Below are 26,937 nucleotides of genomic sequence, written 5' to 3'. Positions count from 1 at the left end.
AAAGCTGCCACTCACCTGCAGCATCAAGATTCAGCCGTTCACCTAAAGGGAAATACCACTCAATTCAAAATGTCACTTGAAGCATGCTATTCATCTGCTACACACACACTCAGACTCACATGTGTTTCCCACTTGTTGGTCAGAGTGATGGTTCTCAGATTGCTGCGTGACATTTTGGACAGATGGAAGGTGGAGGATAACTGCCACTCAACTTCCTCCTCCCCCCTTCGCTCAATTTAAACCATCTGTCCTGACTGAGTGTCTCTCAACCTTCACCTAGCTTTGCCACAGCGTTGAAACCTCTGAACTCCACATTCAGTATTATTTTAAATATAAAGATAGCTTTACTGTATTCTTTGTCACACCTACTTGTTCATTATAGACCTAATTATGTCCTACATGATCATTATTATGCATTTTTTTACTGTCTATTGCTATGAGTACGACTTGTAAAAATCATAAAAAATACGTTAAAGTAACTTTATGGCTGAGCAACAATCAGAACATCATCGGTAATTTATTTTTAGTCATCTCTCTAATTGATGAATCAACTCATCACTTCTGCTCTAAAGTACTTGTTGGGATCCAGTTGCCTGGGGAAATCATTAAATTGCTGTGTATAGTGAGGGTCATTAGGAGTCCAATTACCACTTTCTGCTCTGGGGTCCACAAGAGGTTAAGTTGGTCACAAGCAGCCTGAGAAAAGATGTGACATCAGTGTCACAGTGTGAGTAATAAATGCATGTTCAGTTGAGTGAATACATTAGCAGAGCCCTTATTCTTCAAAAATCTTCATTGCAATAACTTGAGACTAATCTTCTAAGACAATAAGAATATCTAATCTTCTAAGACAGAACATCTGTAAATAAAAGGTCAATTAATGTCCATACTCCAAAGCTTTGGGATGTATGTTGGCATCTTAACATTTACATCATAGAAAACTGAACAGGAGCATCAACTCTTGTGGGGTTGCAGGCTCACAATGTCCTTCGACCTTTAAAGACTCAGATCATTGCAGTAATGAGAGCTGTCAGAGGATGTTGTGTTTTGTTGCTGTTGTTGTGTGTTTGTTTTCTGCTTGGATGCAACATTTCCATGGTAAAAGATATTAACAGAGACATAGCAGTCGGTATGTGTGTTTAAGCGTAGCTTGGGAGTTTGTGCTGACAAGACACAATTGTGTTTTTTAGCAGGGTTAGAAAGACAGAAGCCTTTCTATTTATAATACATCCACTCAGAGGTACCTCATATTAGCACAGAGAAAATATTTGACAGAAAAGTCTATTCACAGATGTAATTATCACATTGTGTTAATCAGAGTTAAAATGTTAGGAGGGACAAAATTAACAGTTTGGTACATTCTGCGGGACAGAGAGTGCAGTGGTAAGCTTGAGACCTCAATAAAGGTCTGGGCATTCATGGAGAAGAACAGAGGTGGATGTTTGCAGGATCCTTTCCACAGTAATATAAAACCTCTTCACAACATCCAACCAAGTAAAGAACATGCTCCAGAAAGCATGTGAATCAGTATTCAAGTCTTCCATGAAGAGAATACTTCATGAGGGCAAATACAGATGGTTCACCACAAGGTGCAAACCATTAATCCGCTTCAAGAATAGAAAGTCCAGATTAGACTTTGTGCATAGCTTAACTTAGTACTGACAGGTACTTCTACTTATATACTCTAAGGTATTGTAAAATTATAATAATAATAATAAAAAAAAAGAAAGAAAACCTACTACAACATTGTAAATTCCCTTTTGGGATTAATAAAGTTTTTTTCATTTAACTTTCTTTTAATTTAATTTAATTTAATTTAAAATGAACTGGCAACAACCCCACAGTAACATGTTGAGAACAGAGATGCAAATACCATCCAAGTCCGTATGTATGACCATTTCAAAACTGAGAGATTTCTGGAAAGATTTTGCTGTTATGCATTTAGTCAATTCATAATTAAACCTGACAGGCAAATTTATCCAAGAGACACTTGTAGGAATTAAAAACATGTATATATCTTCACATGAGATTCTTTGATTTTCTTGCATTCCCCAACAAAGAAGCACAAGTTGTGTCAAACCTTTCATGGGGGCTGACTGCCATGTGTGTTAAGGTGTGAATAAGATCAGTATCAGAACTTTTGTTCACGATCAAATATTCATAAAAACAGATACGCTTTTCTGTTCCGAAGTGACTACAGCTGAAAAGGTTTTAATAAAATGTGTATTCAGCCACAAGATGTAGGATTCTCCTTAACTACTGGATAAGAGCAACAGCAGACTTAACCTGACACCAGTACGTCTGGCAAACATGTGGGATCAAAGCACTACGTTCCTGCTCCTCTGCTGGTCAGGAGAAACGACCAGACTGGCACCCTCTTGGATATTTTATCAGGCATTTCTTGACTCTGATGAGACACTCTTGTGAAGTTCAAGAGGAAACTCATTATGTTGAAACACCTTTCTTTGCATATTGGAATTTAAATGTATGAATTAATGTCAGACATTCAACCTAAAATTTAATATCTTTATCCTAACACAGGCCTTTAAGGGTGAGGACAGAATAATGTCTTTAAATCCAGTGATATGCACTCAAAATGGTCCCCAAAAAGCTATAAAAGCATTGAAAGAAGTTTGTGGGTTTGAAGTGGCACCAGACATTCTTTGCAGTTTGCAATGAAATAGCAAAAAATGTATATTAATTCATGCCATATGGACCTAAAATGATCTTGTGGAGCAGTAAGCGATGCCACATGTTTGTTTTATTATTTTTTTCTACCATTATTTTCCTCCTTTTTATGCAGTTTTGTTTAAAACAAAGTAAAATGTGTAAATACCAATATAATTCATGGATTTTTATGTCATTTAAAGGTGGACTTTGTAACTTTGAATGTCAGAAAGTATCACCACAAGGGGGCAGAGTTTTACAAAAATGTATTTACTTGCTTTTCAAAACAGGATTCAAGCTTCATATCTATTTTGTGCATGTTATGCCAAAGACACCACAGATAGTTGTGAGTAACATTTACAGTTACTGTTACATGATTTCCTCTGTTTTTCATATCAGCTTTATCTTTGCTGTTCTTTGTGGGAGGGCTGATGGGAAAGTGACATTTGCTTGCCAGGAGCTTCTTCCATTGTTGTTATTACTGTGCTTTCACAAAATTTTCCTGGTCTTTATGCCCAGTTTACATCCCGTCTGGAAATCCACCTGCTGGAATTGAGTTAACCTGCAACAAATTAATAACATAACTTTATTTAAAGTAATATTTTTTAAAGATAAAAAAAAAACATCCCAGAGATTCTTAGTCATAAAATAGGCAGGAGCTCACTGCTTTGTTAAAGACCATGTGAGCAAATGATATAAGATTTAATCATCTATGGGCAAAATATCATTAACAGATTCAGAAGATTTGGATGAATTTAATGTTTCATTTTGTCCATACAGTATTATTCCAATAATCAGTGTCTTAAGCAAAACAACCAGCATGATTTAATTTGTCCACAGTAACAAAGTTTGAGAATTTAAGCCATCAACCTTTCCATCACTACTCTTCTGAGTCCAACAGATGTCTGAGGCCTAATCACAGCAGTCCAGGCTGATGAGGAGCAGTGTGATGGAGGTTATGGTGTTAAATTTCACGTCAAAATCACTCAGTGCTCTCTTTTACCACAGCTCACTTTTTTCTTTCTCTCCCCGTTGAAGAGGAGGCGTCATCAATGAGATCCCGATCTTTGTCCAGGTTAGGAGGAAACTTGCTGAGAAAATGAAGCATCTAAGATGGACTGAATGTTTTATTTAAACATTGTGTCATCCCTCTTTGCTGTGATGATTATCTCACATAATCCCTTCTCCCCTGTCTAGACCAGCTCGGAGGTAATCATGTTTACACGGCGTCATCTATTTAGCGGGTAATGACACGCTGCAAGCTCACCGCTGTGCTATTACACCTCTTTATCTTCCATCCTATTATACATGTGATCTGATTTTCATCTGCGCTGCTGCACATTTACATATCCATTCACTTACACTCCAATGACTAATAAGTTTCGGCTTAATTAAACTCATTTGCATGTGGTGAAATCCCATCATGCAGTATAATGAAATGAGCCCAGTGTGATCGCAGCTTGTCAAGGTGTTCGTAGTACAAGGGGTATATTTAGCAAAGCTGCCTCTGGGTAAAAACATACATCATCAGTGAGTGTAACTGAGCCATGGCCTGCTATGGGATATTGTAGGTCAAATCTATACAGTTTTCAGCAACGTCTGACATGTTAATTTACCTCAGTGAAAAATTAAACCTGAGAGAAAAGACAGAAAACCAAGAAAACATGAGGATACTTGAAGACAACATGAACTCCTTTTTATAAAGTAAGAAATTTGGACAATTTAAGGAAAATTAACCCTGAGAAAACCCTTATTTATATATAATATTGTGTCTCTTAGAATTACTTAAAGTTTGTGTTGTGTTCCATGGGTGAAATATTTTATGCAGATTGATGCCAAAACAGCTACAATCCAAACAACCACAACTAATGTGAACACAGGTCTAAGAGGGATTTTGCTGCTTAGAGACATTTCATCAGTTGTTTATGAAGCCAACATGCAGCTGGGATGTCTTTTCCTCAAAATAAAGACATTGTAAATGAGAATTATATATTTTTCACCCATGCAGGCATCCTGATGAGTTCAGTCACTTTTATATTGTTCTTTGTTCTCTATAAGCATTTTTGTTTTCTCCTATTCTGTGTGATGAGGAGGTGAAAGCTTTACCAGCTCAGACTCCTTTGAAGTTTTCCTGATGGAAGACTTGAAGAAGCATGACCGATTGATTGGGGGCTGCAGCCAACATGTCGCCTGAGTGCATGTGAGGCTACTTAGACAAATCAACAAGAACAGACTAAGGCCTGAAGCAGCAGATTGCAGCTACATAAGCTGCAGAGACCTGAAGTTAAATTGCAAAAACAAAAATGTTACACTGATCATTGTGACCTCAAGGAAAATGTTGTATTCAAGCTGTCAGGAAATTCAACAGATCTGCTTTATTTCAGGTTTAATGCTGACTAATGTGACTGGACAGAATGTTAACTGAGAATGAATCATGGAGCAAGTCTCTTCATCTTTAGTAACTAACTTGGTTTGACATAAATAGTCACCTTTTCACTTCTCACTGTTGCCAGTAGCAGCGCAGGTTTATCTATGGTCAAATCAATTACTGACCTCAACAACATGCATTAGTTGAACGAGCGTTTTGACAGAACTGAGCACAGATGGTACACTGAGAGCATGTGGACAGGTGTGTGGCAGCGCCCAAAGGAGAAAACAATGAAGGAGAGGATGAATAAAACTGAGGCAAAGTTTTATACTCATACATCTACACAGAAAGGAGCAAATTCGCACAGAGGAGAGAAAGTGTTTGCACATATTAAGTTATTTTTTGTGCAAAAATACTTCCCTGCTCAAAATGTAACTGATGTACTTTAAAAAAAAATTATTCATCTGCACTCAGAATTTCCCTCTGCTCACTCAGGAATGAGGCACAATAAAAACACCATAAAGGTTCAGGCACATCTTGACTAAACATTTGAGTGACTTATAGACTACGGCTGGGGATATGGCAAAAATAAATTATCATGATATATTTTTTCATAGTCCCAACTCAATTTTTTGAGGCTGCTGTTTTGGTCATGTGGCTGCACCGCTAGTAGTGGCTAACCTGCTAATAGAGCTAAACCGCTAGTAGTGGCTAACCTGCTAATAGAGCTAAACCGCTAGTAGTGGCTAACCTGCTAATAGAGCTAAACCGATAGTAGTGGCTATACTGCTAATAGAGCTAAACCGCTAGTTGTGGCTAACCTGCTAATAGAGCTAAACCGATAGTAGTGGCTATACTGCTAATAAAGCTAAACCGCTAGTAGTGGCTAAACTGCTAATAGAGCTAAACCGATAATCGCAGTTAAACTACTAATAGAGCTAAACCGCTAACAGCTAAACTGCTAGTAGAGCTAAACCGATAATTGCAGTTAAACTACTAATAGAGCTAAACCGCTAACAGCTAAACTGCTAGTAGAGCTAAACCACTAGTAGCGGCTAAACTATTAGATCTACTTTGTGTCAAACTGGCAGGTTGTGCTCACATTTTCATGCCTTCCGTATAATCACTTAGGTGGTATTCCTTTAAATAGTTAAACGGATTTGCTGTGTTGCTAGTTTTTTGAGGGCACCAGTCACTGACATACCTTGCATATCAACTTAATTTGCTCCACGTCTCTTTGGAGATATCCAAATCACAGCCACACAACCAACATTGTGATTTCCTCTTCAGAGAATGACCAATAAATAATGTCATGTCTGGCATCTATTTTGCTCCCCTCAGCTCCACTTTCAGTCATTCTGCTTGCCTCGTTCAACTTCTCCAGCAACTTATGAAAGTGGAGCAGCAACTCTCATTTCTGTCATGTTTGATTGAGTAAATAGGTTCACAGTGATTGACTAAAAATTCATTGCAATCATTAAGTGCGGTCATATGACCGCCCAGACCTATGTAGACAGTCAGCAACATTCAGCTGGTAAAAGTCACAGACTAATTGAAAATGGTCCTAATTAAACATCATAAATCTTGAACAAACTGTAAAATTACGTGAGTTACCAACACAATAGTCGTATTGTGCTTCTATAGTTATTGACCATTCTCAGATGTCAACAGGATTTTTAATAATGTTTTAAAATAGGTTTGGTTTAAATTTATTTTAAAGTGGAAAGTGGAATAATCTCAAAAAAGACTTTGAGATGCTGAGAGAATAAGTTAGTGAGTTTGAAATTATTTCCAGACAAACTTATTACAGTCTTCTCCCAATTTTTGAACACCAATGGGAGCAAACTGAAACTTTTTGTTCAGATATGACAGTGATGTTTTTCATTCTGTGTATCATTCTCCCATCACATCTTCTCACTCACTCCCATTCCTCTGATCAAAGTCTGGAGACAGTTTCCATTTTTGCTTTTACTGTATGGAGTAATCAGAAAAGAAAAACACGTGCAGACAATTTCTCATTTTTGAAAACTTCAGAGGGATTTCCTGAATAATGCACACACACGCTTGATTTGATCTCTAACAGAGAGGAAAACGTCTGTGAAGAATGAGACCTTACGTCAGTTTCAATCCTTGAAGCACTAAGAGAGAAAAAAAGATATTGATCTCAACAAATTACTCCGTTATTGAAAAGATCCCTGCTGATAAATTACACTGCTGCTTCTCACTGTCATTACTGCGGGCAAACGACATGCACTTTTAAAAGCAAGGCTGAAATACAGCCATGATTCAACTAAAACCATCACAAAATGAAAAGAAATAAAGTGAAAGCCTTGATACATTGTCTTAAAGTAAAAGAGGCAGAAAGTTTGACTCCACTAGAGTGAAAGATGAATTTAAAAGAACAGTTTAACAAAATGGTGAGCTGTTATAGAAATACGATTTCACCACAGGAAGGAGAATGAGATGGACAGGGTCATGAGAGACCCTCATCATCCTAACATCATACTAACATCATCCTAACAATGGTCTATTCAAGTGGCTGCACTCTGGTCAGCCCCTAAGGCTCATTAAGGCAAACACAGAGAGACTCAGGAGGAGCTTCTTCCCTCAGGTTGTCAGAACTGTGAACTCTACCCTGTAGGGACACTGGCCAGTGTCCTACCTTCTGCTGAAAAACATTGTCATTTAGTCATATCACTTACACAAGGTTTATATTTTGCTCTACTATTTACATTGTTAATACTGTATTCCATACAGATTGTCAGTCTATATACATATAGCATTCACATTACTGCACAATCATTGCACCGTGACTTATTATGTTTTAAATTTATTGTCGTTTTAGTTTATTACCGTGTTGTTGTTTTAATAGTGGTAAATGGGGTGTGTGCAGCCTCGGATGTATGACTTCATTTCACTGCCATCTTGCATGTGACAAATAAACAACTTGAAACTTGAATCTTGACTGGACAAAAAAAATTAACAAATGAATGCTTTGCTTTATTTTGAACATGTGGGAAAACAAATAAAACAAAATGATAATAGTCTAAACAAAACAAAAAGAATTATAATATGGACAAAAATAAAAATTAATAATAATATGAACCCAACATGTCTGAAAAGGTGTAGGATGAAGCATAAGCTCATTTATCCCTCCCCATTCTCCACTACTCAGTTAACAATCAGTCTCCCCAAACATACATAATTACAAAAAGTAGAAAATAAACAGATTAAATAAACAAATACCTAAAATATTATGAGTACAACCAATTATTAAAGCCCTTCTTCCTCCCTGTACCGCATGAAAACCATGTGTTTGTACCGCTTTTAAACTGGGTCATGCTTGGACATTGCTTGAGCTCCACACCCAAACTGTTCCACGACTTCACTCCACAAACAGAAACACAAAAACGTTTTGATGTTGTAAGTAGTTTAAGTTGAACTCCCCCCTCAGATTATAACCCCATTTCTGTTAATATACTTTTTCTGTATATTCCAGAAAGTTAATTGTGTTGCTTTGCACATGATTTGTGCTGTTTGAAAGTGGGTCAGTGAATTTTAATGTTTTTCATTTTAAGAATAGTGAATTTGCGTGATCTCTGTAACCGGAATTATGAATTATTCTTATGGCTCTTTTCTACAGTATGATTAGTGTTTGTATTGTACATTTGTAAGTACTGCCCCAAACCTCTGCACAATAATGTAAATATGGTCAAATCAGTGAGCATGTGGAGTAATTCATGACCAGAATGTGTTTCGCTTTGCTCAGAACAGAAATGCTCCTTGATAGTTTGATATGAGACTTCCAGTTTATTATTACTATTATTATTATTATTAATTATTAATTATTTATTATTGTTATTATTATTATTATTATCTTTTATTAGCCCAAGAAACATGTTTTCATATACTCTTTCAATGTCCACCCCATCTATATGTGTGTACTTGTGTATTCTTATTGCATTTGCCGAATAACAGGAATTTGGTTTTACTTAAGTTTAATGATAATTTGTTTCTGTCAAACCACATTTTCAGTTTGCTCAGGTCAGTAGTGATCCTCTCCAGTAGTTTGTGTAAATACCCCACAGAACAAAAATTACTAGTGTCATCTGTGAAAAATTAAATTTTTTTTTTTTTTTAACTTTGCATGTGTCATATAGCTAAACAGTTTTGGTCCTAATACTGATCCCTGCTGGACGCCACAAGTAATGTCCAAGCATGACGATTAATATTCCCCCAATTTCACAAATAGTTTTTTTATTGCTCAAGTATTTTCTCACCCGGTGCAAAACTAACCCCCTAATCCCATACTGTTTAAGGTTTTTAATATGTTATGATTAATTGTGTCGAAATTAGACTCTCATTCTGCATTTGACTGAGAAGATTTTTCTTCCGCTTTAAAAGAAAGCTTGGTTCACATTAGGGGAATGAAAACAACTTTAAGAGTCATGTCTGACCTGGCAAAGGTTAAAATGATGTGATGTACCAGCTGTTTCCAGCTGAGGCAAGACAAAAGCATGACTAACCAGTATCTTCCCATAAAGCCACCACAGTATTTTTGTTTCTTCATTCATCCATTCATCCATTCATCCATTCATTCATTCATTCATTCATTCAACAATTCACACTGTTCGACAGTTGTCATAGGTCACAGCAAGGATCCCATCATCAGTTACATCATGTCTCATTTTGTTCTTTTCTTTGCTGCTCTCATTTCGCTTGTGTGAGGAATTTACAGTTGCTTTGATAAAACCTTTGCTCCTTGTGTGTTAAGAGATGCTAAGTCTGCAGACATTATTTTAAATGCCACAAAGCATAAAAAAGTAAAAGAGTAAAGAGCTCATTTGTTTAATATTTTTTGACATACTGTAATCTGAAGTTTTCCATTTTAGAGTGGATTCCCTTTTATACTAAAAAAAACAAAAAAATAAAAACACCGGGTAATCTGCAAATAGCGTATGTACTGCATCTTCTCCAGGTCTGGAGTTCACAGGAGTTAGAAAACCATCCACTGACACTGTGGCAGACGTCAGTTCAGGTGGAACAGCTGTACTGCAGCCATCTTTCTTTTTTTTCTTTTTTTTAGTATGTTTGTTTAACAGAGGTGTGCTGCAGAAAGCTTAATTTAGCCAATGTGTTTTAACTTGCTCACCTATTGTTAAATCTCTGTTTTTATAATTCATTTTCCAAGTTAGCTTAATTTTTGGCAAAACTTTTTCTCCAACACATATACCAAGCTGTCAAAGCTAAACATAGTTCGCAATGTAATAATACACTCATTCCAGTTAGATAGCAAGAAAGAGACATGGTTGCAGTGTAGGTGTTGGTAGCTGAGATTGTGTCCTTGGATGTTGTTGTTTTAACTCTTGTGAGCACCATGCCTGGAGAAGAAATGTAGCCCCATCCCCCAAGTGACAGATGAGTTGTGTGGCATCTACCCAATGCTTCTCTTACACGCCACTTCTGCCTTAGAAATCCCTATATAGCAATAGCCAAAGGTCAAACTAGAGGCTTCAAAACAGCAGTCTGTAAGCGGGAGACATCAGTTACTACATATATCTTTGATTTACATTTTATGATCCTAACAGAGGACAAACCCATATGGCTACTTAGGTTGGAGGTCATGTTATGTCTTATAACAGGAAGAAATCCAAAAAGTACTGTATGCCGGTTTTAAGCTCTATATAGTTACTTGTATTATGCTGCTGTTGTATTTGAGGTGGCAAATAAAACTGCTGTTGTGCTCATGTCCAACTGACAAACATCAATCCCCATCACTGTGGCTGGACAGCATCACATGACTCCACTACAATAACTTATACCCCAACTCAGTGCATATTTGCTCTTGTTTCACGGATAGACACAACCTACTCCCACTACTAAAATGAAAGAAAAAACACAAAACTTTGGAAATTTCATATTAAGGACATAAAATCAAAACTGGTGACAGGTTCTGCACTGTAGAAATGTAATATAGCATGAAAATGATGCATCTCCTTCACAGTGGCAATTCCAGAAAGACATCATTGTGTCTTCATACTAGTTTAATCTAAGCAACATTACTTTTCTCATTCATTTCAAATTATAACCTAAATGTCCAATGAATTAACATTTAAGTGCTTTTAGCTAGAGATCAACATGGGGATACATTCTGGGGGTTTCTTTATGATACAATACAACAGTGCATCTCATTCTTGATTGAAATAGATGTCAGACTGGTCAGGGTCCAGACTAGTAAGGGTTTCATCATCCACTTGCGTCTTCTTTTTGTCTCTCTCACTCTCTGCCAGTAGCTTCAGTTTTCCAGTGGGCGGGTCGCATATCCTGTCACTCAGCCTGCTCTTGCTTCGTGATTGGTTTTTGTCCTCCGGGGCAGTGGGCGGTGTGACGGAGCCACATGGAGCCAGTTGGGTGTCTCTGTGGCTGTTAGTCTGATCCATCCTCCGATGGAGTCACTCTGGACACTGTGGAACAATTTCGCGCATCATCAGCATCTTCAGTGCTGGAAAATATTTGAACTGAACTGAGAGAGATAACCTATAACTTAGAATACAACAACTTCTGTTTATTACTTTATTTTCTCCAGACCTTTTTTTTAAAAAAAAGTCTTTATTGATTAAATTAATTAACAAGACAGACGTGTGACAGCAACAGTTTCTGTTGCGTACTGGATGGACTTTGATCTCTTCTCACTCATGACAAGGATTTAGCTTTACAGCCTTAAGTAGGGGGTAATTTAAAAATAGATGCATTGATTTTTATCTCACTTTTGTTGTTTTAGACAACTTTTCAGTCTTCTGTATCTAAATTCTTATTTTTTACACCTTAATCGATTTGAATAGGACCTATTGAGACGCGTTTTGTGGTTCTTGCGGACGCTTTGTTGTCTTCTGCAAGTGAAACCGGTTTGATGGAAACATGACCAAAGCTGCAACAGGACCATTTCCCCTGCACACTATTCACCTGCTCCCGCTACTGCTGCTTCATGCCACACCGGCGTGTCTCGCAGCGCAGCACCGGCATCCGGCGCGCTATTTCGGCCAAATAGCCGAGAACTTTCATGCTGGGGCTCAGGTGGAAGGGGTTGTGATTCTCCTCGCTGCCCATGGCTGCTCCAGTGAGGACCTCCATGCCACCCTAAACGGGGATTATGCGTCGGATTTTAGGCTCGTTCATCGCCAGGGTCACCAGGACTTCCCGGGGCATTTGGGTTTGGTGTCCTCCAAAGCTCTGGACCGAGAGTTTATAGCGATGTACGAGTTGACTGTGGAGCTGTCCCCACGGTGTCAGAGGAGACGAGCCGTGGTCCAGATCGAGGTGTCAGACAGAAACGACAATATACCACAGTTCACCAGCGGGAACAAGACGGTTGAAGTAGACGAGTTAACGGCTCTTGGAACGGAGCTGGCGAGCTTTGACGCAAAAGATGGTGACGCAGAGAAGAACGGACGTGTGACTTTTTACGCATCTCCGGAGTCTAACCTGCTCCACGTGGTTCCACAAACCGGACAGGTGATGCTTGTCAGATCCATACTTGGGGTCAGACAGGTAACTCTGCGCCTTTACGTGAAGGACGGTGGAGATGTAACGTTGACAGGTGAGCCGGTGTTCCTGTGCGTAAATGTCCATCGGTCCAGCAGAGCGCACCGGAGGCCCCGCGCTTTGTCCGAGGATCTGACCTACACAGTGACCGTTCCAGACCACGTCAGAGTAGGGGACCTGGTGTTCACAGTGCCGGACCAGAGGTTCGATCAGCGCTGGTTTGAGGTGATATCCGAGGCTGACTCGCCTGTACAGATCGAAAGGGACTCAGGACGTCTGTACCTGGCGCGCAGTCTGCGGGAGCCTGCGCAAGTGGTGGTGAAGATCCAGAACCTCCGAGGTAAGCCACTTTTCTCCCCCCTCCGTGAGTAAAAAACGCAAAGGGGAGCAGGTTTACCTGTAGGACGTAATGCTGGTTTGGGATTCATGTAATTTTATTACATCATACCTATCGTGTGCAAATCCCTAAACAATCCCATTTAAAACAACTCAATGAAGTTCCTTCGTTATTACGTTTATTCTACACGGTTCAGGTGTGGGTTGGTTTGTTTTCTGTCAAACTTAATCAATGTGCTGATTAAAAGGAGCAACAAATTTTTATTTTGTCATGATACTGATGCTATTATGGAAATTATACCAAACAAAATCGCAAAATGAGACCAGGTTTAGCCTAGAGTTTTTATATTCAGGGGTCAATATATATATATATATATATATATATATATATTAACATTTTTTAACATATCCAAACAAACGCTGTAACAGATATTTTCCAGTTTCCCTGCTAACGTCTGAAATGATTTCATGTAAAGTGCATTGCAGATAATCTTCCTTTAAGGTCTGAGTAGTGTTCCTTCATTCAGCTGTGTGTGTGTCTGTGTGTTGGCTTTTTTCCAGCAGAATTTGAATTGACCTCAACCGTCACTACTTTCCACTCTTTCTTTCATTCCTTACAACACTTCACACAACACTGCCAAGTGTGTGTGAGAGGGTCAGACAGTGTGTGTTGCCAGCAGGTTGTTAAAGGACAAACAGAACTGACAGTGTTTGGTGTATAAGGTGAGAGAGAGTAAACGCACCCCAAAAACACAGATTTTAGCCTCACAGTTGACACAGACACACACACTTGAGATCCTTTGCAGAACAAATACTTCACCAAGGAGCCTTGACTGAAGCTGATTATATAGGCATTTGATAAAAGTGCAGTTTTTGGGGTCTCTTACGCTGCATGCTTGGCAGATTGTTGTTCTTGAGTTTTTCATTTACACTGATAAAGGTCACTCATCCTAAACAACAAAAGAAGTTGTGTCAGAGCTTTCTGAATCACTTTTTTAATCTGCTACCTCTGTGCTGAGGGCTGGGTAAAGGTTATAAGTGTCATGTAAATAGATAGCTTTGGATTTAATTTTTAAAGTTTGCCCTCCTGTTATATCATACTTTTCTTCGTTTTTGCATAGCTGTTTACTATGATAATTGTGTATTGTGGTTTAACAAAACGACTTGCATAGCATGGTCAAGCTTAAATGAATATTTAAATATGTTTGGCGTAAGCTCTGCCCAGTAAAGGCTCAATTTAGAAAACTGTCTCCTTCCTTTAAACTGATTTTGTAAATTCATTGCACCCATCTTCATCCTGTGATACTCATAAGCTGCTCACATGTCCTCTAGAGTCTGTAAGTAATTTTGAGTTTCCAGTATAACTAGGGGTGTCAATTATTTTATTTTTTTTCTATTCACTACAATAAAAACATCTGAATGAAACTCCCAAAAATGTTGTATTCCCTTATATTATGATATAACAGCACCTTCAGAGGGCTTTATCCGATTATTAGATACTGATTAGAATGTGTTCACATGAAGGTGAGTTTAGTTGCAAAGTGGAAGACCACAGCATTGCTGTGTGCACATTTTCACTTTTAGGGGAATGATAAAAGATGTCTGTGTAGTTTAATAGTGGCTGTTGTTTTTAAATTAAAGCCAAATGATGGCAGTCAAAGGTTTTTGTCAATACACAACTAATTTATAGAGGCATACAATAAATAACAATGACCAAAATTAAATTATTAGGCACATTTATTTGTATAATAAATCAACAAAACTGTTGCACTACTGATACCCTTAGGTTTAACTTAATTACATGATACATAAGGTGAAAATACACAACAAAAAGCAAACAAAATCAATCAATCCATCATGTTTTGATAACCACAAAAAGTGGCTATTGCAAAGCTGTTGAAGCTGCTCTGTAAGCACTGCATACATTTGCTATCATTTACTTTCAGTGGCAGATACATACATTTTAATTTGATATGTGACCTAAATCACTTGGAAAAAAATCATAATTTACATTGTTTATCAGTATGAGGATGTGGGGAAAAACCCAAAGTGAGAAAAAACATTACATACCTTAAAAGGTATCACAATAACAAAAATGAATGTTGAAGTTTGAATTTTGACAAGCCAATCTTTTAATGTTTGACTAAAGTTGTAATCAAAGCTGTCATAAGGGATCATCATGATAGTTAAACCCCACCTGCCTGGTGCTGTGAGATAACTTTAACTAAACAAACAAACATTTGAAAACCATATTAATTAGGTCTGCCATTCAGCATTTTTTCCAGTCTGAATTGTGTTGATGTCTTGCACCTCTGATCTGTTTGACAGGATCAAACGACATCCAGACGCTGTTCTGAATCCCCCCCCAAGCTCATTCCTCCTACCCCAATGTAAATGTTTAACCAAGAGCCTAAAGTCTTCACATCTGGGCGATGGTGGTGGCAACTTGATGTTCTGGTCAAATCTGACTAATCACCCAATCCAAACTGCATCTTGGTTGTTTATTTGTAAAAATTAGTTGTGTTTGCTCACCTGGAGCTCACCCAGGTCAGAACACACAGTCGATAATAGACCCAGAGCCTCGGAGAGGAAGCCTTGTTTGTGTTAAAGCAGACTCCAGATCTCAGGTTGGCTCTGGTTTGTAGCTGCAGAGGAAGAGTGAGTGATTTGGTCGACACGGCACTGAGCATGCCGTAAACTGGCCGGCTAATTTGAGATGGCCTGCCTTTCGTCGGTTGGGGTACTGATTTTGATCTGTGGGAATGAGGTCTGAGCAGCAGCTATCATCTGATGTAAGCAGCACACTGGTCTTTGATTGGTTAGCTGACTCAGATGTTGCTCTCTGTGTGGTTTAAACTGTCTGCAGTCCGTTAACAAGTAACATCTCAACCTCAGGACATTCTGCAACTAAACAGTCATGATTCATAAATACTTGCAAACATTTTGGGGCATTTTTAATTGACCCAGAGTGGGAAAAAAATGAGAATCTAAAATATTTTCCCCCTCCCTGAACATCTTCCAGGCCTGCACATTTCCTCATACTCCTGTATATAATAAATTACACACTCAGCTCTCACAGTACACATAGGCATTTACATCTTCTACACACACACACACACACACACACACACACACACACACACACACACACACACACACACACACACACACACACACACACACACACACAGTGGTCTGTTTTTCTATCTCGTCCATCACTGCAATGTCTGTTAATCAACTGAGTCTGTTTTATCCTTGAATTCCAATAAATTTAGACATGCATACACACTTTTGTTTGTCCTTTTGGCCATGTGTGGTGGCCAGAACTTGAGTAGTAAAGTGACCTTTGTCTATTTTTATAAACATTGTGATATTAGATTGATTGGAACTGCACAATGATTGGCACCATGACAAACTGCCCTCAGACCAAATGGTAAAACTAGAAAAAGACATTGAGGCAGACATGAATTGATTAGAATACATTGTCTTGAAGGAATTTTAGTAAAGGGGAAGCCGATTTGTCAGAATTAATTTAGTATGGTAAAGTGTTTTTTCTGTCTTTAGGGACAGACTAGGACACAAAACCAACCCTGAAGTATTACATATAAATGTCTGAGAATCTGTTTTTTTTTTTCATTAACAGAGCTATACAAGTAGTATTAAAAACTGAAATGGAATGTAATTACAGAGAATGTTGATGACACTTTGATGTTTGGGCTCTACCTTGTGTTTTTCTTAAGAAGGTCTGGTGGCATTTAAAAGAAACATACAACAGCTTTAGTTTTCTATCAGAAACCACTGATTATGGAAAGTTAAAGCAGTAAATATATTTAGATTATTGTTCACATTTGAACTGGTATTGGTCGTTTTTGAGTTGGTCTGTTTAAGGTGACTAAAATAGGTTTTCTACTGACCTTATTCAAGAGTTGTACATTTATTTGTTTCTCTCCTTGTACTCCCGTGCCTTTAAAAACTAGAAGTGTGCCAACTCGCTGTCGATAATATACAGCCATCCATCCGTCCAATTTCTGCCACTTATCCGGAGTCGGGTTGCAGGGGCAGCAGCCTAAGCAGGGAAACCCAGACTTCTCTCTCCCTGGCCACATTCACCAGCTCATCCGGAGGGATCCTGAGGCGTTCCCAGGCCAGCCGAGAGATGTAGTCCGTCCAGCGCGTCCTAGGTTTTCCCCGGGGCCTCTTCCCGGTGGGACATGCCCAGAACACCTCACCAGGGAGGCGTCCAGGAGGCATCCTAACCAGATGCCCGAGCCACCTCATCTGGCTCCTCTCGATGTGGAGAAGCAGCTGCTCTACTCTGAGCCCCTCCCGGATCACCGAGCTTCTCACTCTATCTCTAAGGGAGAGCCCGGCCACCCTGCGGCGAAAACTAATTTCGGCCGCTTGTACTCGCGATCTTGTTCTTTCGGTCACTGCCCACAGCTCATGACCATAGGTGAGGGTAGGAACGTAGATCGACCGGTAAATCGAGAGCTTTGCCTTTCAGCTTAGTTCCCTCTTCACCACGACAGACCAATGCAGAGTCCGCATCAATGCAGACGCTGCACTGATCCGCCTGTCGATCTCTCGCTCCATCCTTCCCTCACTCGTGAACAAGACCCCAAGATACGTGAACTCCTCCACTTGGGGCAGGACCCTATTGCAGACCCGGAGAGAGCAGTCCACCCTTTTCCGGCTGAGGACCATGGTCTTGGACTTGGAGGTGCTGATTCTCATCCCAGCCGCTTCACACTCAGCTGCGAATCGCTCCACTGAGAGCTGAAGATCATGGCCCAATGAAGCCAACAGAACCACATCATCCGCAAAGAGCAGTGACCCAATCCTGAGGCCACCGAACCGGATCCCCTCAACACCTCGGCTGCGCCTAGAAATTCTGTCCATAAAGATTATGAACAGAATCGGTGACAAAGGGCAGCCTTGGCGGAGTCCAACCTGCACTGGAAACGATTCTGATTTACTGCCGGCAATGCGGACCAAGCTCTGACACCAGTCGTACAGGGACCGGACAGCACATACAAACGAGTCCGGCACTCCATACTCCCAGAGTACCCCCCCACAGGAGTCCCCGGGGAACACGGTCGAATGCCTTCTCCAAGTCCACAAAGCGCATGTAGATTGGTTGGGCAAACTCCCATGCCCCCTCAAAGACCCTGAAGAGGGTGTAGAGCTGGTCCACTGTTCCACGACCGGGACGAAAACCACACTGCTTCTCCTCAATCCGAGGTTCAACTATTCGATGGAGCCTCCTCTCCAGCACCCCTGAATAGACCTTAACGGGGAGGCTGAGGAGTGTGATCCCCCTGAAGTTGGAGCGCACCACCACCTTAAGGAACTCTGGGCAGATCTCATCCACCCCAGGGGCCTTGCCACCGAGGAGCTTTTTAACCACCTCAGCGACCTCAGCCCCAGAGATAGGAGAGCCAGCACCAGCTACCCCAGACTCTGCTTCCTCATCGGAAGACGTGTTGGTGGGATTGAGAAGGTTGGTTGTTCTTAAGCAATAATAAAGTGACAAAGTAATGCTAAATGGATACTGTGAATTTTTCATCCTAGAGCCAGATTTAGGGATAATTACATCATGGTGAAATAGCGGCAGTGAAACTTTTCCAGTTCAAATCGCTTGTTAAACCTTCAGCTCTGCATGGTTGGCAATGCTAATGTATGAAACATGTAGCTAAGCACTGGTGGTTAACTGAAACAAGACTGCTGTCTGGTTAATGGACTCCCTGCTAAAGATCGTTTGTTGGAGAAAGCTGTGACGCTATGGCTTTAGACCCTGTCTCCTTCAACACCAACAACCACATGTTCTCTCGGGTGAACATAACTAGTCAATCATATTAAATTAGTCTCAGGAGTGTGCATCTCCCAGTTAAACTTTCATGACTATCCAATCAATATTTAAAGCTTAACAACTGAACAGCATATGTCAGATGCAATCTGCAGCTGGTTGTGAGCATTTCAGCACAACTGCGTAGAGTCTCTGGTTTGTTAGGCAGGTAAAACTGATAACAGATAAGTTGAATGTTTTAGTCTCTAAGTAAAATGTGACTTAGTTAAGCATTAGATCTAGAAAGGTGGAAGATCCAAGCCTTAAAATATAATAAAATAACAAACTCAGTTGTGTCAGCTGAGCTTAGGGCCTTCTCATTCAACCATTGACCAAATGAAAGACCTTGAGCTGCATTTGAAAAATGTATTTAACACTAAAACTATATGTAATAATTTTAATAATTTCCACGTGTTGCATAGTTTTAGTTTAGAGTTAAGAGTTTTATTACTTTTCTTGGTGGCAGATACATCTCAGCTTTTAGCCTTTAACATATTTTTTAAAACCACATCTAAAATTTATTTACAAACTTTGGCACCCATAACGAAGGCAAATTCTGCATCCTTATCGCTTCCTGTCTCTTCTTGTCTTATCTCTTGTTCTGCCACTTGCTGTTTTTCTTTTCTTTTTCCCCTTTGCATTTCTTTTTTGCATCAACGGCAAAATTTCAAGGTTGGAAACCTTGTGTTGCTTTATGTAACATAACTAAGTTTTTACAAATTTCTTTAACTGCTATCTATTACCATTGTTTATTAAATAGTTTTAGTTTGTTCTCTATATTGGAAGTAATTATGTGGATTTGTAATTGTGATATTTGTTCTTTAAAATTTGCTGAGCTACTCCTGAAAGTTTATTTCATTGTGTGTTGCTTCATTAAGAGATTTGAATAGTTTTAGAATGAATGGGCAAACTCAGAACTGGATTTACTGCCAAACTGGACAAATTAACCTAAAACATGAAATTCTGCACATGTGGCATAGATGGATAGTGAGCACAGTTTGATAAAAGAAAAAGAAAACCGATGGTTGTAACTCAGACAAACTGCGCAAAACACAGAGCCTCTGTTTTTTTCATTTTCTCATTAAATGTTATAAATGTGTTTATTTACATATTTAAATGAGAAATTCTCTCCCGTTGGCAGCAATTAATGTATCTTCCTGCACACCGACAGGCCTGATCGCTCATTAAACTGCAGCTCCACTGTTGTTAACTCTTATAAATTGTTTTAACCAAAATCTGTTCATGTGAAATGCAGAACCACACACACAAACACAGATGCACATTATTGCACAAACATGGTCCTACTCTGTCAGGTTTCATGCAGATTTTTGGGGCTTGGAAGCCCTGAGGTGACAAACACACTCTTTTTTTTCTTTCTTTTTTTTCTATTGTTTTTATTTCTGGATTTAGCCTAAGGTCTGAAGCAACCTGCCACAGCGCCACATGCTTGTGTGCATGTATGTCTGTGTGCCACCAAACACTGTGGGACTGCATATCCTCGAGGATGCCAAGCTTCACACTGATTGTATGTTTGTCAGTGTCACATGCATTGATCACTCAATGTGCATGTTTATTTGCTGGTATTTTGCATTAGGTGCATTTCTGAGAGTGTGTGCATGAATGCATATTTGTATTTTAACATCTTTTTATATTTTTAAAAGAACCAGTTTGAGTTAGGCTATTCAAGGAAAGTCCCAAACATTTTGATTAAAAGTAGGGCACACGCTTCAGTTTTCCCCATGCATGTTATTGCTAAAGTTAAAGTAAGGAGGTAGGGAATGCATTATGTCAAAGAATGTCCTAAAAATTATAGTCAAACAAGCAGGTGCTTGTGTGTAAGTGTGAGGCACCATATATGTGTGTAAAATGCCGCAAGATAAATTATGGCCACACACTGAAGCTCCTCAGCGTGACCTTTATAAAGGCAAAAATGTAGTAACATGCACATAAATACTGAAGAACATTCTACAAATTTATCAGCTTTGAATTGCACAAAAACCTAGTGCATATATATTTACATGTATATATACTGCATGTATGTGCCTTTAAAGACATAACTCCAAAATCTTGAACTTTTAAGTTAAATAAAAATTTAAATCCTTGGAGGAGCTAAAACCTATTTATCTGTTATAAGTTTAACACCATAGTTAAGGTTCAGATTGTATTTTCATGCTCTGCTAAGCTCTGTTCTTAACTGGGTAATGAGCTCGCAGTAAGCTGGAGCATTAATGTGTTGATAAAAGGAAACTGTTCTCCACCAGAGATGGGGTCTTCAGTTTGGGACCTTGACTCAAGTCACACTTAAAATGCAATAACTTCAGACTCGACTTGGACTCGTGATTTGAGATTTGCAAACAATCTTTCACTTTGAACTTTTTTTTTGTTGATGATCTCTCTGATGATGTCCTGTCTGCTATATGCAATTCATTTCCCTAAACATAACACTGACGAGACATTGCACAAACACAGACTTGTTTGCATGCACAATAGAAGCCATGGCAGTGTCAGCTTTTATTATAACTTTTGGTCTAAAATCTTCATGCAAGGAACAAATAAAAGAGCAACAAACTGCAATGTTTGTGATTTAAAAAATACAGGACGCTGGATCCACCTAGCACCTGAAAACATACCCAGAGAGTTTTGTCACTCTAAAAGCTTAGTATGATAGCAAAGTTGTGCTAATGAACTTAGCACCCACAGCAGTGCAAATGTTAACTTGTCACTACTTTTGTGGAGAAATAATATTAATTCAGATTGGGGTTAATTGAATATATTTAAAAGAAGAATGAGACATATATCTAAAACAGTTATTTGTTTGCACAAACTGCTGGCTTTGCGAAGACCCGCTCTGGATTACAGTAAACTGAAGCCAACAAACTCTTAGAGTAATTGTAAATGATATGGTTTTACTGGGTCTGTGTATTAGCTATATAGGTTACAGCTGTTGCCATTTTAGGATTGTTAGCAATATTTTTTAATCTGTAAGGATTGAATCAAAAGAATAAAAAAATATATATTTATTTTTTAATTGCATTTTTGCATGCAATTGCATTTTTAAATTTGATTTGAATATTTTCTGTATTAATCACACATAAAGCCATTTGAACCACTTGAATTGATTTTCTGATGCACTAGTGTGTGACATTCTTGCCATTTTCTCTACATTTGAAAAAACAAAAATGCTATAAACTGTGGTGTTTGTTTTTAAAAATTCTCTTACAACTCTCTTAGTAATTTTATTTATTAGAAGCATATTTAACAATGTAAATACATTTCCATGTTCATATAAAAGTTTTTCATAAAGTAAAGAAATTGGCCAGTAGAGAAACAAAAAAGTATTTGTCAGTTGAAGCTATTTATTGGTGCTGTTACATTAGATATAATGGTAAAGGGTAAGGATGCATTTCAAATCCCAATGCGGTGTTCTAATCAGACCAGACAGCAGGTGTTGCATGGCAGATGACTCATTACAACTAAAGTGACTTGACTTGTGAACAACAGAGCGATGTAGAACTGAGCTGTTTCTTTTTTGTATGACACAAATGAAATGAGAAAGCAGCTCATGCAATTGTCAAACACAGCTAAAGTTAAGAAATCTTAACTGGGGTATTATGTTAATTTCAGTTCTAGCACATTTTATATATAAAATTTTGTTTAAATTAATCAGTCTTTCTTTTAGTCTGTTATCCCCAAATGACTTACATACTGAATTTCTGCTTTCTCTGAGTTTGAGAAAATTTTGGTAAGGCATGTTTAGCATGGTCTAGCTTAGCAGTAATTTTGCAAGCTATGAGTAAAGTCTCATCTTCAATTTATCCACAGAGACAATTCCTACAATTTCAAAGTTAATAAGTTATAAGTTGCTGGTATGTAAAAGAGCATTTAAGCTGTTATCTATGTCATTTACTACATGACAGAAACACGTTTATGCCCTGTAGGATACGGCCTGTTTAGATTTATTAAACTACCAAAATAATCACATTATTTTGACTGTAATCAAATCTACATCCTCTTGGGGATGCTAAAGAGAATATAGACTATTGCTGATTTTAATTTTCTCCCTGCCTGTCCTTGTTCCCTCTCTATGACTTTCCATTACTCTTCCACATAATTGTCTCTGTTTCTCCCTGTTGTCCTAATAGCTTATTGACAGCCAATCAGCTATGTCCTCAGGCAACACTGCTCGCCAATCACCAAGTAGGACAAGGTCATCCTATCCAGACTGCAACACTAAACTCACAGCCAAAGCAGCAATAAGCAACACGTACTATGCTGGAGCATGGAAATATCTTTTGCTACTCCAGCAATTAAAAGATTATTTAAATGCAAAGCAGACCTTACATTTACATGAAGATAAGGCAGTGTTTTTTTTGTTTTATTTTTTTGCATGTGCATTTCTGTAATGCACATGATTGAGAAATAAGCTTCCCAACTGAATTTAGTGTTTGTGTGTTGTTTTTCAATTTATATTTGAGCTAACTCTGTTTTAAGAACAGAGGTGTATTAATCAGGGCTCTGTGGAAATTCTGGGAGATATTTGACACAAATTTTAACTCAAATAATAATAATTTTAACAAGAAAATAATCATCAAATGTTACTTGGGAATGAAAGTATTTGTGTTTTGCAGCCTATGGAAATGGTGCACCAAGGTCTCATGATATAAAGTAAGTAGACGGATCCTTACACATCACTTCTTAGATCTCAATTTTTTTTATTTTAAATCTGCAGCCAAGACCAGTTGACATCATATGGTAGCTTGATCACCACTTAACTTGAGTCAGGACATGTGTATTTATGTGTGCATGCCTGCACACTGACTTGTCCTTTCCTCCCTGTTTCCACTCTGACACCCTTTTTCTGACCTTTAGTCCGTTCACCTCTGACCCAAATGAAACAAAGTCATCTGGGTCAATCACTTTTCAGATGGGTGTGATGAAAACTTGGATCAAGTCTTTCAAAACAAAACAAACAAAACAAAACAAAACAAAACCATATATATATATATATATATATATATATATATATATATATATATATGTGTGTGTGTGTGTGTGTGTGTGTGTGTGTGTGTGTGTGTGTGTGTGTGTTAAATATTATTAAAATAAAACATAAAGGTCTGACAAAAAACGCATGACTGGGGAGGCCTCCTATTTGAATCCTTGCAACCAGAAGCTTCTGGCAGGTCTCCTACATGCAGCCAAGAATGAGGAACAACTTGCTGCTCTAAATGTCACATCTGTGTGTTGTTTGTTTTCATTGATGTCACTGGTTATTGACTTTTCTTGTCACAGACATTGAATGAGTCTCCCTCATCTGTTCCGTTACTGTCAAATCTGTAATGTGTCAGTGTCATCTGTTAATGTGGATTTTATGTAGGGTTACTTTTACCCCATTTAAACTACTGAATTAGTTCATCTTTTTAAGCAAATACAACTTCTGGCATTCAGCATCTACTCAAACAAAGCTGCTTTAGAAACCTTAAATGAATTTAAGAACTGGTTTTCAGATGTATTTTTCTTCTAAGAATCTAAGCCTTGAACACTCAGTGATGACGATACTTGTTTATTAGGAGCCTTGGTTGTAAGACGGAACTATAGAGCAGAAATAAACAGAGATGCTTATTTTCATTGGTTTAGTTCTTCCTGCTGTTCTGCTCTGGTGTTCTGACTTCCTTTCTGCTCTTTCTGCTGAGTGGTGGAAGAATAAATAGAAGGAAAGAGAAGAATTACCTGATTTCAGAATTTCCTTTCTTTCAGTAACTGAACAAAATAACAAATCCACCACCAAGAGCCTCTGTTTTTATCCAATCAACTTTATACGCACAAATAGAAGAAAAAGCACACAAGCACACAGATGAATAATGACCTCAGCTCTGCGCATGTGTTCTTCACATGCATGGGAGAGATGTTGCACATCTGCTTTCTGCATATTAACCCACTCTCCCAATGTAAACTCTCACACATACACATCCTCAGGGCTGTTGCGACTGTGTGTGTTCTCACTAATTGTCTCCTATCACACTTTGCTGCTGCTGCTCTCTAACAGCTGAGGATGGACGGATGGACATATGGATGCAGCTGCTTGTGTATCTATGAACCCATAGAAATAGAAATTTCCATTGCAGATAGCATCACCAGTTTATAAGTCATACTGATTTTTAGTCCAACCTCAGCTAAGCCAAGACTATCCATTAAACCATTTCTCTGACCTTTGGCCAGAGAATCACCAGTGAATGTAAACAGCATCATAGCCTCACACACACCACACACTTCCTTGCTCCATTAAAGTTGTTTGAAAAGTCCAACATGTTCACATGTTCTTGTTTTCCATTCATAGAGGAGCTGGTCAAAGAAACCCTGCTGTACTCTCTAGATAATTTCAGGATGTGGTCATTTTATTTGAATACAGAGTAAAAAGATTTCTGTGAACAAAACAAGCTGTTTCAGGGTTTGTTAACTGTAAAAGCCTTAAACACCAAGTCTGTATTTTTGATCCATTTTTCTGATCTGTGCTTAGTGCACAGGCAGCTTGCACACCAAGTCTAATTAAGGGATTGCAGATATTCACAATATGAGGCAAGATATAATTATTACGTTGTGACTACAGCTGACAAAAAAAATGCTGAATCATCCTGGTCATCTTTATTTCAATACATCAAATCAGATCATATCAGCTCTATCATGAATTGTTGTAGTAAACAAAATAAATTGTCAGATTCCATTTTAGGTAGTGATGTCTAGTTTAGTGAGCTGTCAAACAACCCCCAAAGTGTTTAAGTTTGTCTTCTAACCTTAACAAAGCACCCCTCGAGTAATGAGGATTTGTTAAAGTTTGTTGTGTTCATTTGTTACCAAGGCAACTGTCAAAATGGCATCCATATGGATGCTGTATAAATAGTTATTTGAGGGAGCTATGCACTATTGTGCCATCTAAACCCCCTCCTACCTTCTTATAGACATTTTGTGGCTTTTTAAAAGAAACACTTGAGAATAAATTCTACTTTTTTTACGGAAGTGGTCGTATGAGTGTAGATATTACTGGGTCGTTTTTAAGGTTGTGAAGAGGCAACATTTATGACCTTTTCAATTGGAAGACTGTTACATGGCTGTCATCTGTTCACATCGAGGTAGTTTTAGGCTTTACTTTTGTAGGATAGTAGGACCTTTAACTCACTGTGTTAAAATGACTAATGTTGTGATTTTATGTTATATAGATCGAGCTGAATTGTATCGTAAAGGTTTTACCTAAATATACAGTGTGCGTCAAGCCATCACACAGAAATTCTTCTGTGTCTGGAGCAATGACTAAGGTCGTATAAGACTTTAATGTTCTGTCAGCTTAGGCTCCAGTTGCATGTCATGCTTGCAGGATTGCAGGCCCTTGTCACTGTGAACAAAAATGAATAAAATAACTGTCAAAGCTGGCAAAGTCAGAAAAAATAGTTTGTTTCTTCCTCCCAGCTTTGGTGTGGATATACTAAACATTCATATATGGCTTTATGTTATGAAGCGATGGTGACTGTGGACCCTAAGCACTGTGCACCTCCACAGAAACAAAAGTACAGATTCATGTAGATGTGAGGCAGCTATAACACACCAGGACAACAAATACTATAAACTTGTGAATTGAAGTGATTGTTGAGCCTCCTTTTCATTATAGTACATCCCTAGGTTAGGATTACAATACATGGAGTCTGGTGTCGCTATATTTCTAAACTATAAATCAAAACCTCCCACTGACCCTTTGTATCGATCATAAATGTGACTGAGGGTCATGCAATTTTATGCTGTCATTTTGTTTTATTATTTTTACCTCTAAAGTACGTTAGCTCTGAGCTTCAGGTATGAAAAGAAATATGACTTTATCTTCAGTCAACTGATGTCACCACACCAGAGACTCATCTAGAGCTGCACAGAGCAATCTTATTTAAACTCACACTATCAGAAAGTTAAACTAAACAATAGTTATCTATCAATAAAGAATCCATGTCTTTTTGTTTAACTACTGAAAAGACTCCAGGTGTTTTTAACACACTTGTTCATCAGGTTTCTGTAAAATAAATTAAATCTGCAGCTTTATTTTTATATTGCATTGGAATTACTTGATGGTGTGTAATACAAAGTTTAAAAAAAAGCAACCAAGTAGAGTTAAGTTTGACAGAGAAAAACCAAAGAACAA

General features: G+C 38.4%; 1 protein-coding gene across 1 annotated transcript in view; it reads left to right on the top strand.

The window, feature by feature from the left end:
- Nucleotides 1-11,845: 11,845 nt before the first annotated feature.
- The window catches only part of si:dkey-22o22.2 (neural-cadherin), a 152,661-nt gene continuing 137,569 nt past the window's right edge, over nt 11,846-26,937 (top strand). Inside the window, exon 1 of the mRNA XM_041988730.1 lies at nt 11,846-12,917. Coding sequence (XP_041844664.1) covers nt 11,954-12,917 — 964 coding nt within the window. The 5' untranslated portion in view covers nt 11,846-11,953. The remainder of the gene's footprint in view (nt 12,918-26,937) is intronic.

This window comes from Melanotaenia boesemani, chromosome 6 (genome assembly GCF_017639745.1).
Source record: "Melanotaenia boesemani isolate fMelBoe1 chromosome 6, fMelBoe1.pri, whole genome shotgun sequence".
Taxonomy (NCBI): Eukaryota; Metazoa; Chordata; class Actinopteri; order Atheriniformes; family Melanotaeniidae; genus Melanotaenia; species Melanotaenia boesemani.
Note: the sequence above shows the minus strand (reverse complement) of the source record. Positions and strands in the feature narration are given on the sequence as shown.